General features: G+C 33.3%; 1 protein-coding gene across 2 annotated transcripts in view; it reads right to left on the reverse strand.

Moving 5' to 3' along the window:
- eIF3c (eukaryotic translation initiation factor 3 subunit c) overlaps window positions 1–20,615 on the reverse strand; it is a 202,031-nt gene that overhangs the window by 24,096 nt on the left and 157,320 nt on the right. For both annotated transcript variants that reach the window (XM_090400058.1, XM_090400059.1), the window contains exons 17-19: window positions 16,104–16,213; window positions 12,894–13,097; window positions 5,433–5,595 (exon numbers count right to left, since the gene is read on the reverse strand). In XM_090400058.1, coding sequence (XP_090256184.1) covers window positions 5,433–5,595; window positions 12,894–13,097; window positions 16,104–16,213 — 477 coding nt within the window. The remainder of the gene's footprint in view (window positions 1–5,432; window positions 5,596–12,893; window positions 13,098–16,103; window positions 16,214–20,615) is intronic.

Here is a 20,615-nt window from a genome sequence, read left to right on the forward strand (position 1 = left end):
ACAACAGGAGCCACTAATCAGCTACAGGTAACAGTAACATAGTTAACCTATCCAACCACGCTTTAAACAAAGACGAAATCTCAATACTTAACAAAGGTTTAAATTATGCCATAGCATCCAAATCAATAAACAAACGTGAATTTATTTGTAATATTGAAAGAGGTCTAAGATTCATCCCAAATAACATAGCAGAAAAAATACTTTTAGAAACCGCCAACATTTTAAATCATAACAAAACAATAACAAGTAACCTAACTAAACATAAATTAACAGCGATAAAATCACTAAAGTCAAATCTGAACATCGTAATAACCAGAGCAGATAAAGGAAGTGCCACCGTTATTTTAAACCAAACCACTTATGTGGAAAAAATGAATCTGCTGGTCTCGGACAATAACACATACCAATTAGTTAAGTATAACCCAACCAATAGAATCAAAAAGAAAACAGACAATCTACTTAAGTCAATTACCACATGGCCTGAAGATACGGTCAAAAAACTATTTCCGTACTACGCTCGTTCCCTGAGAATTTATGGGCTACCGAAAATTCACAAAGAAAACACACCGCTAAGGCCTATAGTCGAAAGGATAGATAGCCTGACTTATCACTTAGCCAAAAAATTAGTGGCAACACTCAAGGAGTTGGTAGGTAATTTCCCCCTCCTATATCAAAAAACACACACACACTTCATAAACATCACCAAAAACATTATAATAGAAAAAAGATGATCTATTAGTCAGTTTTGACGTCTCTGCCCTCTTTACGAATGTCCCAATTAATGACACAATACTTCTTTTACAGAACAAATTTCCTCCAGATATCACGGAACTCTTTGCACATGTATTATGTTCTGGTTATTTCGTATGACAAAACGCTTTCTTCCCACAGAAAGAAGGCACAGTCATGGGCTCGCCATTATCCCCCCCCCCATTGCTAACTTTTATATGGAACATTTTGAATAACTTGCTTTAGGTTCCTCCCCTTTAAAACCCAAAGGGTGGCTTAGATACGTTGACGATGTTTTCGCGATCTGGTCTCATGGCCTCCAGACATTAGACACGTTCCTTAGCTACCTAAACAAGCAACACAAATGTATACAGTTCACAATTGAGATTGAAAAACATAACACACTGCAGTTTCTAGATTCACTTGTCACACGTCTTCCTTCACTGTTTACCAGAAACAGACACATACTGGCCAATATATACACATAAACTCCTACCACCACCCAACACAAAAACTAGGTGTCATCAGCACTCTAAAAAACAGGGCTCTGAAGATCTGCTCCAATGAACAGGCACTGAAAGACGAATTAAAAGTGATCAGCAATACTTTCCAAAAAAATGGGTACAGCCAAAACACTATTAACAGAATTCTCTACAAGACCTCAATAAAAAACAATGACAAACCAAACTACAATAAAACTATAACCATTCCCTACATTAAAGGGACATCAGACAAAATAAACAGATTACTACCCTCAAAGCCACCTTTAAACCACCTACAAATTTAAAAAGCTTACTCAACTCATCAAAAGACCCACTCCCTCCACTGGCCAACCCTGGAGTATACCATATTTATTGCACCTGCAACATACCATACATAGGAGAAACAGGGTGCACAATTCCTATCAGACAAAAAGAACATGAATGACACATCAAATATTATAATTATGGTGAAGTTGGCCTTACTGATCATGTCCTGAACACCTTACATTGAATTGACTGGAAAAGCACTAGTTGTTTACATTACACCAAAACATGGTATGAATGCAAATTTTAGGAAGCCTCTGAGATCATCAACCACCCCAATCTGAACAATAATGATGGTCTAAAAATCCCATACATATGGAAGGCATATATTCGTCCCACGAATCCTTCCTCTCTAAGAACAACTATAAACAGGACTGTAGAAAATCCAGGATCCTAAATCAAAAATAACAATTGTAATACTAAAAAAATAGGATATTACTATTAAGGAAAAAATCTGTAAGAAAGAATGTTTATTCATGTAATCATAAATTAAATCTAGCTTGATGTAATTTTCTTTTTAGAGGTCATGCCAGTAAAATAACATGTGATCAATTCACTGTTTCACTAACTTACAGTTTGTAATGTAACGCAGCTTGTCTTGTATATTTGTGTATGCGTCAGATGATGATCTTGATATGAAGAGCGAAACGTCGGGATAATAAAAAAAGAGTTATTTTAACACGGTTGTAGAATCCATAATTTCAAAAATAAATGCTGATCACCGTGTAACACTAAAAGAAAGGAACAAATTGATAGCCTTTGACGTTTATTGTCATCTGATACACTGATGAGACCTCAATAAAGGTCGAAACCGGTATGGGTAGTGGCCCTTGCCTTAATGCATAGCATTACACATATCCACAAGGAGATGTGTTTTGCATTATGGGAGATACTGAGATAGGAGTGATGAGATCTTTCTCCACCTTTGCAACGAGTTGCCTGGTGTTGCACTACCTTACCCCAGTCCTGAAGATACTTTCAGGCGCAAACTTTGTTTGCTCACACTTGGATAAAGGATTAAACTAAACTTATTATATGGGACCCATTTGCTTAGCTTCCATGATTTTACCAGTTGATGCAAGTGTAAACGAATTGTTTCACCACTCACGTTAAACATTTGTGAAAGTTCTTGACATGTTAATCTTGAATAATTTTCAACAGCAGCACATAATTCTTCATTATCAATAACAGAGATCTTCCAAACGTGGTGCATCATCAAGTGATTCATCACCACAAACAAATTTTTTAAATCATTTCTGCACAGTATGTTCTGCTACTGTATCTTTTTTCAAATGCCACACATATCATTCTCTTGCACGACACTTCTGAAGCCTTCGAACCGAGCTTAAATTTGCAAAGCAAACAATTAAAACAACAAAACCTGAATTACACCAGGTTCAACTGAATTTTAAAAGGGTTCAAAGTCACAGAAAAAGAGTGCACTGATTGGCTGATAATTTGCAACCCACATGTACAAAAAGTGTCATAAGAATTACATTTAGAATCCTTGGGATATTTGAGAAATAAGCTGTTTCAAAGAATATGTACAGAGAAGGTAAAAAAGTATCTTTAATGAAGAACATTGATGGCATATGTGCAAGAGAACTCGCAGTACCTCTGACAAAGTTATACTGTCCCAAAAAGTCAGCACACATGCCATCCATGTTTGTATTCATTTAAAAGCATCTTTAATGAATATGAACATGGATGGCATGTGTAAGAGAACTCGCATGTACCTCTGACAAAGTTAAGCTATCTCAACTTCTTTTGGCACAGTTCCAAGGAAGTGGCTCAAGACAAGAAGTAGCACATTACAGACCAATTAGTATCTCAGGAGTGGTGGTTAAATATATTGGAAAAGTTGGGAAATTTAAAATTCAGGAATGGGTGAATAGGAATATGATACTCAGTATTGGGCACAGCATGGGTTTGTAAAAGGCAAGTCCTGTATTAGTAATTTATTCACATTTTATAATGACAGTGGAAATGGATACAAGAAATGGCTACACCATGATACTGCTAGTGACATGGATATGGATTGACTGACAGCTAAAGAGTAGTATATGGTGGAGTGGAAACTAGGCAAATGAGGATGACTAATGGAGTGCTGCATGGCTCTGCACCAGGGCCACCACTCTTTCATTTGTATATCAATGATATACAGCAGTGTGTTTCCCAAACTTTTTTAGTCACAGAACTCATATTCACTATGGGAAAAACTTATAATTAATGCTCTAATATATTTTATTTTTGAAAACAAAATCAAAATATACATATAAAAATTATAAAATCAGTTAAAAATTAAAACTGTTTTCTACATAAGAAAAGTTATATACAAACATGATTGATGATTTTTAAAAGTAAAAAATTAACTGCATTTTAATGGGATTGGTGTTTGTGTCTTTGCAGCATTATACCTAAAAAATATATTTTTAAAAATTATTAATTAGGATTTTTCATGGAACACTAGTGTTCTGCAAAAACACAGTTCAGTAAATGCTGATATAGGGAATGAGTTAAGGGGAAATATTCAGTTGTCTACTGATGATACAAAGCTGGGAGGGCAATAGCTGATAAAAGTGATGTAGATATCCTACAGGATGATTTAAATAAATTGGCACTATGGGTGAAGAATAATGGGTATCAATTTAATGTTGCAAAATGTAAGGTTATGTACTTCAGGATGCAAGAAATGGATGAAGCTAGGGATTTTGGGATGATGGTGGACAGAGTTGAAGTTCAGCAGACATAACTGCAAAAGTTTGGCAAAACTGCTTGCAGAATTACTTGAATGTTGAAGAACACATTGACAAGTAAAGACAGGGAGGTTATTATTTCTCTTTATAAGGCTATGATTCAGTCACATTTTAATTAATTTACACAGATTTGTCATCTGAGTTTCTTGGGAATCAGGAGGTGGTGGAGAGACTGAAAGTGCGTGGGTTGCAGAGCTTAGCTGACAGGCAGAAAAGAGGAACATAATACCAAAGAGATTCTATAAGATTGACATGAAAGAAAATTTTCAATGCATGATGAGCAGGGAGAGAACAGGGGGTCATCCCCAGCTTAAAGCCAGCATCAGTATTATGTTAAAGGAAATTCACTATAATGAGAGCTGACTATGTGTCTCTCTCTCTCTTTTGGTATAATCACAATATAATATAATATAGGCAGTTAATGAGGCCTGTAAGATGAAGGAATTACCAGAGAATGACTTCTCAAATCCCCAAGTTGATAGAGTTGGATAGCACAGCATACTGTACTCTCCAACTCCAGAATAAAAAAAAAACTAATCAACTCCAACGACGACGACAACAACAACAAAAAAAAAAAAAATTAATCAATATAAAAAAACTTACAACTTGACATTTCATATATTAATAAAATGTAATTATAGCATGCTTTATTAAATTTATGACGATTACTTAAAAATTCAATTTCACCATATTCTCAACTGAGAGCAATAATGTAAAAAATAAAATTTTGAAGTATTTTTACAATACATTAATGAAGTTGAGTTTTTAGTGTGCCCAATCCTCCTTACTGAAGCTTGGAGAAAAAAAAAAAAAAAAAAAAAAAAAAAAAAATAATAATCCATGTTTGATCACTAGAATAGGCTTTCCAAAAAATCCACCCTTAGTCCACTCACAGCACTAACGTATGACAGGTTTACAACCTTTTGAAGATGTGATTCAAAAAAACACGTTCAATGACTTAGATAATACATTCATATTTATAAATATTTTAAAAACTTAATGACTATAAAAAGTTTTTATTTTATTTTTTGTTGATGATACTACAATAAAATATTAAATGAACTTTGAAGATATTACTACAGAATATAATAAATTTTCCTTGGATAAAAACTGCACAAAATATATGAAACTATGTTCTTACCCATGCCTCGTCCAGCAAATGAGCCTTGCTTCAGTTCCCATAGCCTTTCATTTTGATCCACAAGGTTGCTAACCTTGTCTGCTAACTGTAATGACAAAGCTTGTATACGGGAAGGTTCAGTTCGATGTAAAACTACTGTCTGTGTTGGTTCATCTAATGATGCCTTTAAAGAAAAAGATTAAAGTTACAACCTTAACAAGTTAATGTAACATACTTTTATATGAGGTATCCCACTGAAAAACAATCCTGGTCCTGTTTGAAATGTTATCAGGTATTACAGAATGTGCTTCTGTAATACTCAAAGCACTTGACCTCTTGCATCTGTTTCTGTACTCATTTATGTACAGGCCATTTTTAAGCAATACCTTCACACAAAGTAGGAGACTTCTATAAGATCAAATGATCTGAACTTATATACAAACACCCATTTTGAGAGATGGTCAATGGTTTATTGCATGTCTTGCTATGATCCTCATATTACATAAATGACAGAAAATGCTGAAGTTCATCCACATAGAGGGCACTACTTACTGTTGGAGGAAGTTGTTCTGTTATCAAGTTGACCTTGATTGTAAAAAAGTGTGATACTTAAAACTTAACCTTGTTAAGAAGTTCCTTGATAAGAAGTTCTTGATAAAAAGAGGGAGATCCCTCTCAACCTTTCAAGCAGTCATATGCTTTTCCATATCAAAGAAAAACAATATCAGATGCTCATGTTTTAAAAAGGCTTCTCTAATGGATGCCTCCAGCCAGGCTAGATGATCAGTAGTAGAATGTTATTTTCGGAAGCAACATTGTGTTCTAGAAAAAAAAGCTTGTCTGTCTCAAAAAACCATAAACGATGAGAGTTAACCATTTTTTTCAGAATCTTGCACAAGCAGCTGGTCGGGCAATTGGATAGTAGTTATAATTGCCTTTTGCCAGGTATCTAGAAGTATACACTCACAGAAAATTCTGTTGTAAAGGTGCAACAGTTGATCCATGAATAATAATAATTTTGTAACAGATGTTTTATCATCTCGTAATGGATATCGTCTGGTCCAACATCACTTGGACGGCATTCAAGCAAACCAGCTTTCATTTCTTCTTTAGTGAATAGCCTGTTGCATTCTTTGGTGTCTTTCAAAGAAAACTAAATTTGTTGTTTTTCTGCTTTGCTTTTTTTAAGCAAGAAACTCAGAGGGATAAGAAGATGCTAGTGATGTTCTAGCAAAAATTTCTCCAAGTATGTCAGTAATCACTGTGCTCAAGGATAGAGAGATCTGGTGGATGGTATATCTGCCTTTCATTTTCCGGATTATTTTTGTCCAAGACCTCTTCAGTGTTGGTTGGTCTGGTTATGGAGTGTTGGCTGCACCACTTGTTATGAGATTGTTTATTTTATTTCATCTCTATAAAGATTTTTATGTGTAAATACTAAACACTCGGAACGCCGAGTATTTAGTATTTACACAAGGGTTCAACTTCAATTGGTGCAATGACTTTTAGAATGTCAAATGCTTCTTGTTGAGCTTTACCCAAATGAATCTGACACCTTTCCTTGTCAAGTACACTATGGGTCTCAATAGCTGCGAACAATTAGGAATAAATTTTCTTAACATTCCAATGAATCTATGAACTTGCCTAACTGTTTTTGGAGGTTTTGGCTGATAATATGCCTTCTACATTTGACTGAGTTGGAATAATTCTTTTGTTGCTGATTTTATGACCTAAATACTCAACTTCTTGAGTATTTAGGTCATAAAAGAAAAATTGGCATTTAGAGCACTTTAAATATAGATTTGCTTCATCTAACCTCTTTAAAAAACACTCCATGGGTTTTTACAATTGCTATCTATATTCTTTGAATAAAAATCCTGAAAACAGATGACTCCATTTCCCAACATATCTGATAACACAGAATTCATTACAGACTGGAATGACATGGTAGAATTTCTTGTGCCTTGTGGCAATCTACATAGCTGATATTTCTGCCATCTAGCAGTAAATGCAAAGTATTTTCTTTCTTTAAAGGGATCTGAAAGTACCCAGAATTTAAATCCAGTTTTGTAAAATACTGTGCTCCTTCCAAACAGATCAATAATTCCTCAATCTTACAAAGAGGGAAATCAATAGGCTTTGTAACCTTATTGATGACTCAAGTCTAATACAAACCTAGGCTTCTATTTCAATTAAGATGAATGGGCTATTCCACTGAGAATTTGACTTCTCAATTGTTCCTGCCTTTTCATATTCGTGCAGTAGTTTCTGAAAAAGCTCCATATATTTCAATGGAGTCTGAAACTGGCTAATGTAAATAGGGGATTGAGTACAAATCTGCAATGAATGTTCTACTGCATTAGTGCAAGACATTGAAACAATATCCTCAGTGAAAACGCCAGCAAAATTCAAAGGCAGATTTAAAGAATTGTAGAATTCTATTCCTTTCTTTATTAGTGTTTGCAGATTTCATTGAATTCTGCACTAGGTTCTCCTTTATTTCCTCAATGTTCTCCCTCTCATCTTTCTTTAGAGTCTCAATATTAAACACTTGATCATTATCATCAGTATGTTTAAAAACTTCAGTAGAGACTGCTCTAATTTTCTTTTGTTACCATGTCCTATCCAAACAGTATTCCAGTCCACACAAGGACACTGTACCATCAACAAAGTTACATGCAAAAGAATGACGTTTCAGAAAATCAATTCCAAATATTACTTGTACATTTGGATTAGAGGATTCTGGAAGAACTACTAATAGATGACAAACTTTCAAAGGAAAACAAGGAATTGAAATAAAAGCATTTATTTGCTTATCAGTTAAAATTTCTGATTCGAACATACCTTCAGCTTAATTGGATAATTTAAAACTGAGATGTCACTTGGAATTATAGTTTTAATTTTGTTAAACAAACTATAAGAAATGAGTGAAATATGTGCACCTGTGTCAAGTAAGATTTCACAAGACACATTTTCAATAAATCCTTGTAGAACTTAACTGTTTTCTTTCTATTAGCATAAGGAGCTAATGCTACACAAACTCTCTTTCAGGGTTTGAGAGCTGCCTTTAACTTTACCCATGTCTAATGACATGAGCAAAGCTAAACATTTGACATAAGTTTGACATTTCTTTCCTTGCCAATATGATATTGAAATAATTTTTTTTCCAACATTTCCTATATTCTCAGATTTCTTATGTTGAAAACAAAGTTTATCCATAATATAAGTCTTTAGCAAAATGACCAATTCATTGCAATCTAAAACATCTTAGAACATAATCTCTTTTGAGATGTTTTATTTCTTTCAAGACCATTAGATTTGCAAGAGAAAGATTGATTATCAGTAGGATTTTTGGATATTATTAAATCAGATATCACCTTAAACAGAAGTTCCTGTCCTTTCACAATTGGTCTCTGCTGTCTTTCTATTTCTTTACTAAGAAATGTTTTTAGTTCCTCTATTTTTCTCAAATCATTTGATTTTACTTTAGACTCAGATTATAGAACATCTTCAGTTAAATTCACAAAAATTTCCTTACTGTTTCTTTTTCTTAGCTACATCAGAAAACAACAAAAATTTCTTTACGGTTTCTTTTTCTTGGCATCATTTAAAATTTAAAACTTCCCTTCTCTCACTTTATCTGCAGTCACTATGTTAGGAGAATGTGTTTCATTATATTGAAAAGAGTTTACCTGTTTAATGTTTATGGAATCTCTCTCTAAGTCTCTCATCCTTTTCCTTAACCAGCTGAGAACATTGTTCATGATTTTTTAACCTTTTTCTTGTATGCTGTTTCTTTCAAATTATCTTTAAGGAAGGCCATGCCTAAACTGATTAAACAGCAACCATTCTAAAGAAATTATCTATTCAGATGAAACATTAAATTTATGAGCAATGCTCCAAAGTCTGTGGTAATACTCTGAAACAGACTGTTTATAACCTTAAATGCACTGATGAATTTTCCAAATGCTAGGCCCTAATTCTCCCACATTTAAAAGTTTGCTAATATCAGAATTTTCAAATGTTGCATAACTGTCAGTCTCTCTCTCTCTCTCTCTCTCTCTCTTTCAGTAAAGGGGATGTATTTCCCCTTTATTGAGAGAGATAATAACATCAATAACGGGTACATTGCTAGCCTATATCCATGTTACGAAACCAAAATTAATAATATATTAATGTAAACAATTTGTAAAAACATTTATAATTTTAAATTATGATTATTTTTACAGATGTATATTGGATCAAGGATTTCTTTTGACTCTGATGAGTCTTGATCGAACACATTTGAAAGCAGTGAGGTAGCTTTGAAAAAATGAAATACCCCAAGCTCTCTTCTGAGCTTTGGCTGCTGTGCAATCATTATTCCACCATGGCAGATTGATGTTAAGACAGTTCTGACTATATCTGCTTCTACGTTCATATTGAGTGAGACTTGCTGGAAGCGGGATTGCCCATGAGAATGGCAAATCCTCCATCCCCTATCCTGTCCTTACAAATTATGGTAATATTTTGTAATATTAGATCATCTCTTGGCTTTAGATATATTTCCTGCAGACAGAAGCATACTGGGTCCATGGCAATTCTATTGTAGGAATGTTTTCATTTCTTTTTGGTGGCATCATCTGGCTTCCTATGTTTTGCTTTCCAAGACAATCTCTAAAAAGAAAAAATCCAAGGCAATTAGTCTTGGATTTTTTTTCTTTTTAAAGATTTGAGAACAGACAGTATTCATCATTTCCTCTTCATAAGGAAAAACAACCAAGATATGATATCTTACTTCTTCTAGGACACTGGGCACATGAATTATTATATTATTTTTTTTTTGGAAGGGGGGGGGGGGGAAATAGAGGTATCCATGACATCTGAAGAAGGTCCATTTGTTAGAGGGTCTCAAAACATGTTTTTGACCCTCTACAGTGCATGTTTCAATATCTTTTTTTATTATTATTAGTGTATTTTTGTGTAGTGGGACCATCTTTGGCATGTTCTCAAGAGTGAATCCATACCGACTGGTCATATAGTTCAGAGATTTATAATTGTCTGAAGGCAGTATTGACAGACATTCTATGTAGTTTTATCTTTAAAAAAAAAAAAAAGTTGACATGAATAATACCAACAGCTAGAGAAATTTAAACATAGATATACAGTTTAGGACTTCCATTGGGCCATTTAGGACTTACCCTACCCACTAAGAATTGGCTATACACCCCCCCCCTTTCCTACAGGCATTTCTGTTCTGACTAAGTATGTTGATGATATCCTATATATTAGTAGCAAACATTCCATACTGAAACTATTTCACTTATGCAATACTTTTAGGCACATATTATACTTCAAAATTTGAATATGAGAGGAAATAAATCAGTGTTTAAAAATTAACCCTTATGAGGATTAATTTAAAATTAAATTAAAAAATAAAACTTAGGCAACACTTATAAGAACTTTTGACATAAAGACACTGTTTGCACAATGCAACAGGTAAAGGGAATGTGTCAAATTTTATTTATTTATTATCATTGTTTATTTATTTTTTTGCACAATAGTAGATTTATAACCATCGATGAAAGTGGTGTTGAATTTTGGAGATTTCTGGGTGGAGGAAATCCTCAGAAAGGAATGTTATGGACTCTGGTCAATAAATCTCTGATGAACCATGTATTTTAAGAGAATGTGTACAGAAGTGATAATAAACCTATATCAGAGAGACAGTTACAAAGAGGATTTTCATTTGGTTACAAAGTAAATTATAATACAAGAAATTGTTTTAATCCTTCACCCAAACATAAGCAAGCAAAGTGTGTGTGTGTGTGTGTGTGTGTGTGAAGTGTCTTCATAACTAGGCTGTTGACTTCACAATAATTGCCTCCTTGCTATCTCATAATGCATAGGAAAATAAAACTGAAAGTGAGAATTACAGAAGTATTTCCCTACTGAGTGTTCCTGGTGAGATTTATGCAAGTATACTTGAGAAACAGTTGAGAAGGATTGTAGAAGGGAAAACTGGTGAAGAACAAGCTGGATTCAGGCCAAATAGAGGCTGCCAGAATCAGATTTTCACTTTATGACAAATTATTATTATTATTACATAACACCTCCAGGGAGTCCAAAGACTCATTGAGGGGAGGGTACCTACTCTACAACTCTCCATCTCTACCAACCGCAACTACCTTCATCATCTACACCAACGCCATCTACTGCCAACTACCACCAATAGTATTTTCACTGACAAACATCTATGCCCACGGCAGGATTCGAACCGGCAGCCTTTGGCTGGAGAGCAGATATGCTAACCACTTGGCCAACCAGGCCGGCAACAAAGATCTGTATTTAAGTCTTGTAGACCTACAAAACATATGACAAGTTACCAAGAGAAAAGCTGTTCAAAATGCTGTCAATGGTGGGCATTGCATCAAGCAATATTTAGTCTTTGAGTTGTAAGTCAGCAATTAGAATTGAAGGAAGTACAGGAAGATGGTTTGATATTAAATCTGGTGTCAGACAAGGATGTACATTATCCCCTCTGTTATTCAATACCTATATGGACCATATTATGAAAGAAAACAGTATGAAACTGATATCAAAATTGGATATGTTAATCTCAGCTCTTTGCTTTATGTGGATGATGTTATGCTTTTAAATAAATCCAGTACAAGTCTGCAAGATTCCCTGACTAAATTGAATAACTGTTGTAATAGATATGGTATGAAGGTCAGCATTAAAAAGACAAAGACAATGAAAATAGGTCATGAATGGAGAACCTATAGAACAAGTAAAACATTTCAGCTACTTAGGCACAATTTTTAGTGAAGATGGTAAATTAAATATGGAAATAGACAACGGAATCAACAAAGCCGGTATGGTAGGAAGCAACTAAATAAATTTATATGGAATAAGAAAGAAATTAGTCAAAACATTAAAATTAGATGTATAATGACAGTGTTCAAACCAATTTTAACTTATGGGTCTGAGAGCTGGGTTAGAAATAAAACACTTGACCAAAGATATGAGAGTCATGAGAAAGATTAGGGGACATGAACAGATAGCATAGATGGCAATATCATATTAAAAACAAGAGGATATTAGGAAAGAAGTTGACACTATTAGCATCCAGTAATGTGCTAACAGAGCTAATCTCAGGTGGTATGGTCACTTAAACAGAATGGAAGAGGAAAGATTAGCAAAAGAAGTGTTCTCTGCCAGGTTGTCAGGAAAAAGACCCAGAAGACCAAGATGTAGGTGGATTGATACTGTAAAAAGTGCCTTAGAAGATAGAAATATAAGATCTGATTATGTTGAAGTCTTGACAGATAACAAATTGATTTGGAGGAAAAAATATTGATATAGGTAAGTTAGTAATGATATAAGTTCTTCATGTAGTACTATCATAATATCCAGTGCACCCCTTGAGGGTACATGTCAGGAATTCGATGATGATATTTTAATTAATCCTATACAGTGGTGATAAATAAATATATAACTCACCATAAGTTCTTCATTAATGATCATTTTGCTTATAATGCTGTGTACAACTGCTATGTCCAAGTCAAACATATTAGACAAATTAGTCATTGACATTGAATCATAAACATTACTATAAGTGAAAAGGTAAGTACGAAGTGATTCTTCCTGGATTTTTTGGCAAATCATCTCTTTTACTTTTTCTGATTGATGAAACAAATCCCACACCTGAAAAATAATACAGAGAAGAAAAAAAAAGTTAATGTAAAGAAAAGAAAGAACCTTTTTTTTTTTAAACGAAAGCAAAGAATTAGATTGACACCAGATCATGCTAAATTATCTACAATTACTGTATATACACTGCCAACTTACATCAGAATCACTTTCAAAGCTGATTATATGAGTATCTAATAGAAATTTACCACATAAGCGAGAACTGTTGTTGGCAGACTGCCAAAAAAGAGTCAATTCATGTTGAAGGGGAGAAAGAAATAAGGCGATGTATAAATTGGTCACCAACACGCAAAATCACGTGCTTTATACGTAAAATTTTCCAACTGTTATACAAGCAAAATAGTTACCACTCTAAAAACTACAATGATCATAAAAGATAAGTTAATTTTCTGACGTGTAATAATAAACACTCATCCCACAATATGGACTGATTACCCTATTATCGGAATGGATTCTCCTTCTTTTGATATGCGCAGAAGTGTCGAAGGGGTCTCGTATCTGTGGGCACACTATAATAATGTTTATAACTAATGTTAAGTGCTAAAAAAGAAAATTTAAAATGTATATGCATGGTAATTTTCATAAATATAGCAAATATTAACATTTAAGACATGGAAAATACAGTTTATTCAGTGGTGTAGCTAGGCTAGAGCTTTTGCTTCTCCTCTCAATAATACACACCAAAAATACTACAAAAAGTCAAAATGACGTATAGGGATATAACTTAAAACACTATGTTTATTTTTGAAGTAAAACTTTCATTTCAACATTCTAAAATGTTATTTTTCTTGCTTTTCTGTTGGCAAAATCATTGATGACATTGTCAAAGTCTATTTTATAGTAATGTAGGTAATTTTTAATCGATTTTATTTAGAAAAACTCCTCTCACAACTAGCAACACTTACAGCAATTGTGAGGAAAATTCGCAGTAGCATTACAATACCGGTAACTCTCGTATAACGCAGATCGCAGATGTTAGGTTCCATAGAAATGCCGCGTTATATCAATCGCGTTATACGAGACATAGATCACATAGAAAAAGTAGGGTTAGGTTCTGAAATCGTTTTTTTTTTTTTTAAATTATATAAACAACAATGACATATCCAACAAAAACAATATTTTTATTTAATTCAGGTAATTCATGTAAGTTAAGAAAACATAAACTATGACAAATACGTAGTATAAAATTCTAAAAATTACAAATTGTATATAAATTTCATTGCACATAATGCATAAATGTTTTAGACACAATAAAATAAAGCGCATATTTTAATCGTCATCACAGTCTTCAGAAATAACATTTCGTAGATGTTCTTTAAGTGGCCGGAGGTCATGAAGATGGTAAATTAAATATGGAAATAGACAACAGAATCAACAAAGCTGGTATGGTTGGAAGTCAACTGAATAAATTCATATGGAATAAGAGAGAAATTAGTCGGAACACTAAATTAGCTGTATACAAGACAGTGTTCAAAGTGTTCAAACCAGTTTTAACTTATGGATCTGAGAGCTGGGTCAGAAGTAAAACACTTGACCAAAGACTAGAGACCGCAGATATGAGAGTCCTGAGAAAGATTAGAGGTGTGAGCAGATGACATCAATGGCAATATCATATTAAAAACGAGGATATTAGGAAAGAACTTGACATTGGCAGCATCCAGGAATGCGTTAGCAGAGCTAATCTCAGGTGGTATGGTCACTTGAACAGAATGGGCAAGGAAAGATTAGCAAAACAAGTGTTCTCTACCAGGTTGGCAGGAAAAAGACCCAGAGAAAGATCAAGATATAGGTGGGTTGATACAGTACAAAGTGCCTTAGACGATAGAAATATAAGATCTGATAAAGTTGGAGTCTTGACAAGTAACAGACTGATTTGGAGGAAAATTGTAGATAGGAAGTTAGTAATGATGTAATTTTTTTCATGTAGTACTATCATATCCTGTACACTCCCCCCCTTGAGGGTACATGGCAGGAATTTGATGATGATGAGATTTTGCATCTAATATTTAATATGTTGCTTTATGTAGTCAAACGGTGATATCTACGAAAAATGTTCAAAAGAATTTGTAAAATGAATAGAAATAAAAAGGGCATCAATTTTGCAGTACCCTGTATGAGCGTGCATAAATGCAAGGATATACAGGGAATTTGAAACTGGAAGTGATCATCCTTTAGTTTCAAGCAGAATAAAAATGAATATCGTTTCGAAAAGAAAAATAAGCGGTGATCACTTCCCGTTTCAAATCCCTGTATATTCTTGCACCCTGAACTGCTTGATGGTATCACCATCATCAATAACATAATCAGTGGGACTTTTCTTTTTTCGTGTGTGTCTGCACTCCACTTGAATTTGTGCATATCTTTATGTTGAAACATGGTGTTAGTAATGACCCATTTTGAAATTTGCCTACATAACTTTACTTAAAATTGAGTGTGAACTAATAAGTTGATCTTCATGTTTGGTGTTAAACGTTATTGCTAAAGATCTGATACCATACCACTTAATGGGTTACTTTGGATTTTCACTTTGGAGTGTAACGAGTAACTGTAATTTGAACTTTAATCATATTACTTTTTTAAACATGTGCAAGACATCTTAGTAAAGTAAAGTAAGTAGTATAAGAGAATGACATGCAAGTGTGCAGATCCATTGCTCACTGCATGTTATAGCAAACTGTTTAAAATGAATTATCTTTTGATTTTATAGTAATTTTGGAAAGTATGTTTTGTAATAACCTTAATCCTTATGTGCTAAACTTTTTCTGTTTTAAATTTTTTGCAGAAAGCAAATAACTTCTTGAAAACTGACCAAGGTGCCATAATTCTACACTCTGGTACTTTCTACCAGAATTATAAAGTAAAAATAATTAACAGTACTTAATCAGTATCACAGTCATTGGTAAGTAATTTCTGAATCCTATTCTGCAGCAAAAAAAGAATAATTTCTATAGATTACAAATTGGCGTAACATGTAAAACAAACATGCAAAACATGATTTACCTTAGCATTCATCTTTTCATTGATAATATAGGCCTTACAAAGTCTCCAGTTTCCTACTCTCATGGCTTTAGAAGCTGCTACTACATGTTCTCTCATACTTTCTGGTGGACCTGTAAAATGTTCAGGGTTTTATTTATTACTATTTTTTAATCCTTTGGTGAAAACTTTATTTCTTTCATTTTTTTATTATTTTTTATAAATAAAGTTTTGATTTACATTACAACTTGAGGACTGCTAACAATTAGCACAACAATTCAGACTGGATCCAGTGTGAGACCATTGTCCTACCTACTGGAGGTAGGAAAACTAGTGGTTTGAAAATCTTTAAGACTAGGTTTCTGGATTATGTAAAAAATTAAAAAAACTACAAGTTTACAACTTTCATGAATGAGTCATATAACGGTTACAATTAAGCTAACTCAAGTCAGCAAGCTATCATTAAATATGCTTTAATTCAGGAGTAAACATTGTATTTGTCACTAAAAAAAAAGCTCTGTCATGACCCATAATAAAACTGCACAAACTTTGTGCTACATTTGAACAGAATCATACTAGAAGTTATCAGACTCAACTAATACACATCAAGTGGAGTAATCAAATGAAACAGCACATGCAAACCTGTTCTCAGTGAGGTTGCTTATGGATCAAAGATAGATAAATGACTGGGACTTCTAACCCAATGTCCATTGATGAGGACATCCATGTCAATGGATGTGGATGGGCTGGCAATTTGGGACTTAGCCAAATAAACTGTATTCTATATTAGCTGAAATTACATATATCAAGCATGAAGATATCAAACCATGATCAGATATTATGCTGGCTGTGGCATTGTTTGGAAAATTGAAAATAGGTATCATCAATGTAACACACATCAACAGAAGTGGAGTTGGCAGAAGAATTAGAAAAGTACCATGCCAGTATAGTTTGTGTTACCAAGACTAACTGGTATCTCGTTCAGGTAAAAGGAAAGCAATTTGGTACTAAACACAAAGCTGAACTTCTTGAATGGAAGTGAATTTTAAACAGAGCAACAGGGACAAAAGTAAAGATGGGAAATTTAATGAGACACCTATGCATATAGTTTCACTAAAGAAGCCAAGAGTGAAAAACTCCAAGTCATTAGAGAGGGTAATTAATTTAAATAAAAAAAGAAAAACAGTTCTTAATGGAAACATACATAGCAGAGCAGGAAATTAATCTCTGATTGTAGGAATGTTTGGGAAAATTAGGAAGAAAAAAAAATCAGGGCTAATAATGCAAGTGCCTGGTACATTTCTGCTCAGAACACAGATATTCATTATTAACACCATGGTCAGCATTTTAATGGCGCATAAATTCGCACACAAAATAAAACAACAACTTATTTTTATATATTAATAGTAAACTCTCAGAAGTTTAAGAGAGAAGAATGTACAGAGGATTTGGAGCAGGACCTTATCCTCAGCAGAGGATCAAAATTAATGTTCACTGAGGAAATGCATATTAAAGTTTTCAAAAGAATTGAAATTAAGTGGGTTGCATATCTGCTCATGTAATTGTCTTAGGTGGGAGATGAATTTCATTTAAAAAAGAAGTATTTGTCAATACTGAAGTTAAAAAAACAAAACCTGAAATGTGAGAAAAAAGAGGTGATATTCAACATGAAATGCTAAAATGTAGTGGTATAAAAGTTTTGTAGTGACTACACGTCTGTAATCTAGAAGGCAATAGAAGGTGAAATCCTGACTGAAATAAAGTTTGCATTGAATTAATTTATAAAAATGGAAATAAAACATGAATTATAGAGGAATTTCCTTGCTGAGAATTTCAGGAAAGGTTGATGCAATATGATTTTTAATCTTACTTCAAGTATTGAGAAATCATGGTGATTCTCAAGCAAAATACTGCACAATAAGAAAAAGATTGTGGATGTAATTCAGATGTCTCAAATTATTATTTAAAAAAAAAAAAAAAAGAGAGAGAGAGAGAGAGAGTTGATTTTTAGTGAATTTTAAACAGAAAACTGAGCACTCTTAAACCAGGGCAAAACCACAATACAAAACTGACAGTTTCTTATATTACTGTATACAATAAGTGAGATTTACTGAGGATCATAAACTGAATGAAAACATGCTGCCTTTTCAAAACTTTCAAGTACTAAATATAAATCAACTTTTTCAAAATATTTTTCACAAAATGAATTATTTTCTTACAAAAGTTTTAACAATGAGATTGGTGCAATAATATATGTAATATAATAAAAAAAATATTTATTTCATTAAAAAAAAAAAATTAAAAAACAAGCTTTACTCCAAATTTTGTTTATTCTGAAACATCCTTTCAAAAAATGTACAATTCTTCTAAAGGGAAGAAACAGTTATTTTAAGTTGCTGTTTGGGTAAAATCTTAATTTAATTATGTTAATGAAAGTCAACTGTTCTACAATCATTTTTTTTTTATTTTTTATATTCTGGTTAATTCCATTTGTCCATTATTCTTGAATAAATATTCTATGCCTTTAACAGTTACATTAAATAATTCCAGTGACAAATTTTGAAGTTAAGCAATAAAAAACTAAGAGTTTTAGTCTTTTTTTTTTATTTATCAACTAAGAATGCAGTGGACCTACAGAATATGTTATACATTTTAACTATTCAGGATATTTTTAGTAAAAAAAGAGACAAATTAAACATGGAATCATATCAGAATAAATAAAGCTTAATATGGTGGAGAGCCAAGTTGAATAAATTTATATGGAACTCAGAAAAAAGACCAAGTTAGCAATATCCAAGACACTGTTCAAACTAATTTTATGGTAATAAGATTGTTAAATAAAAAGAAGAGACCACAGATTGAGAATTCTGAAGAAAATTAGGAAAGTGAATAGGTGGCAACAAGGACAATCATATTAAAAATGTTGATATCAGAAAAGAAACTGACATTCTTTATTCTTTGATGTATTATGCAGTTTTTTTATATTAGAAAATGTATAAAACAGAGTTACATTTAAGTTCATATGGTAACTTAAAAAAAAGAGGAAGATGATGAATAGGTATTATCAATTACATCCACTGAGGATATAAAAAAAAAGCATATTAGTAAGGACAATATTATAAACAAATGATATTACTGATTATTTACCAAAGGTAATCAATAAATAAACAGTAATTTCTTAAATTTAATAGAATTAATAATTTATTATTATATTAAGGGAGATGTGACAAACAAATGATGAATGTTCTGAGGAAAATTAAGGTGAATAGTGATGATATCAATGGTAGAATCATTAAAGATTATAACATCCTCAAAAATATTATTATTAAGAGAGACCTCCAGACCTCCACATACTATACACACACACACACCTGCTATCATACTTGTTCTTGAATTCATTCACATTGCTTGTACACACAACATCCAATGACAATCCATTCCAATTACACACCACTCGATGAGAGAAAAATCTAGCCCTCACCGCCTTCTTAACGACATTCGGTCTCAGCTTCCAAGGATGCCATATGTCCTTTCCCTGTCCTCCATAAAATGAAAAATTCCATCAACTGAAATCCTTTATGACCTTTTCAATAGTTTGTAAGTCTCAACCATATCACCCTTCTTTCTCTAGTTTGCCAGTGTCTTCAGCCTACAAATTCTCAATCTGTCTTCGTAATCAGTATTCCACAATCTCATATCATTTTTAACACTCTCCTTTGCACTCTCTCCACTGTATCAAAATCATGACAGAAACCAAGAGATCAGATCTGCACACAAAAGTTCAAGTGAGGTCTTATCAAGGCCTTGTAAAGAGGCAAAATGACATCCTTATCTTTACATGTGAAAGTTTGTTTCAGCATTGCAATTATCTTTTGAGTTGTATTTGCAATCTTTGCTACATGGCCCCTGAACTTCAACTTCCTATCTACTAATACTCCAAGGTCCCTGGCCCTATCAGTTTTTTACTAGCACAATCCCACCAATATAACATGACATTAGATATCTAATCATGCCAAAGTGCATGACTTTACATTTACTGACATCCATTTTCCCATGCCAACAATTCCAGCCTATTCAAATCATTCTGTAAGCACTGCATATCAGTTGCATTCCTGATTACCCTACCTATCCTTACATTAAAGGAAATAGCTGTATGTCGCTTGTCAAATCCATCACAATGTCATTAATGCACAGATTAATACACAGTGGACCAAGGAATGATCCCTGTGGTGCACCGCTGTTTAACTTAAATCTTACAGACTCACACTCCCCACATACCACTTTTTGATATCTGTCAGTCAGCTATCCTCTTATCCACACTAATATTTTGTAATCCACTAACTGGATTAAGTCATCTAACATCGTTAGCAGCATACCCCTTCTTATCCTAATCCTGTGCATCCTTCCTAAAAATACTGTACCTTTACACCCAATACCAGTTAGTATGTTTGATTCTGATAGTCAGGTCTCACTAATGCCTACAATCTGAGGTCCCAACATATTGACCAATGCAACAAACACTACCTCTTTGTTTCT

The sequence above is a fragment of the Typopeltis vanoorti genome, chromosome 11 (assembly GCF_054136105.1).
Source record: "Typopeltis vanoorti isolate ZY-2024b chromosome 11, IOZ_Tvanoo_1.0, whole genome shotgun sequence".
Taxonomy (NCBI): domain Eukaryota; kingdom Metazoa; phylum Arthropoda; class Arachnida; order Uropygi; family Thelyphonidae; genus Typopeltis; species Typopeltis vanoorti.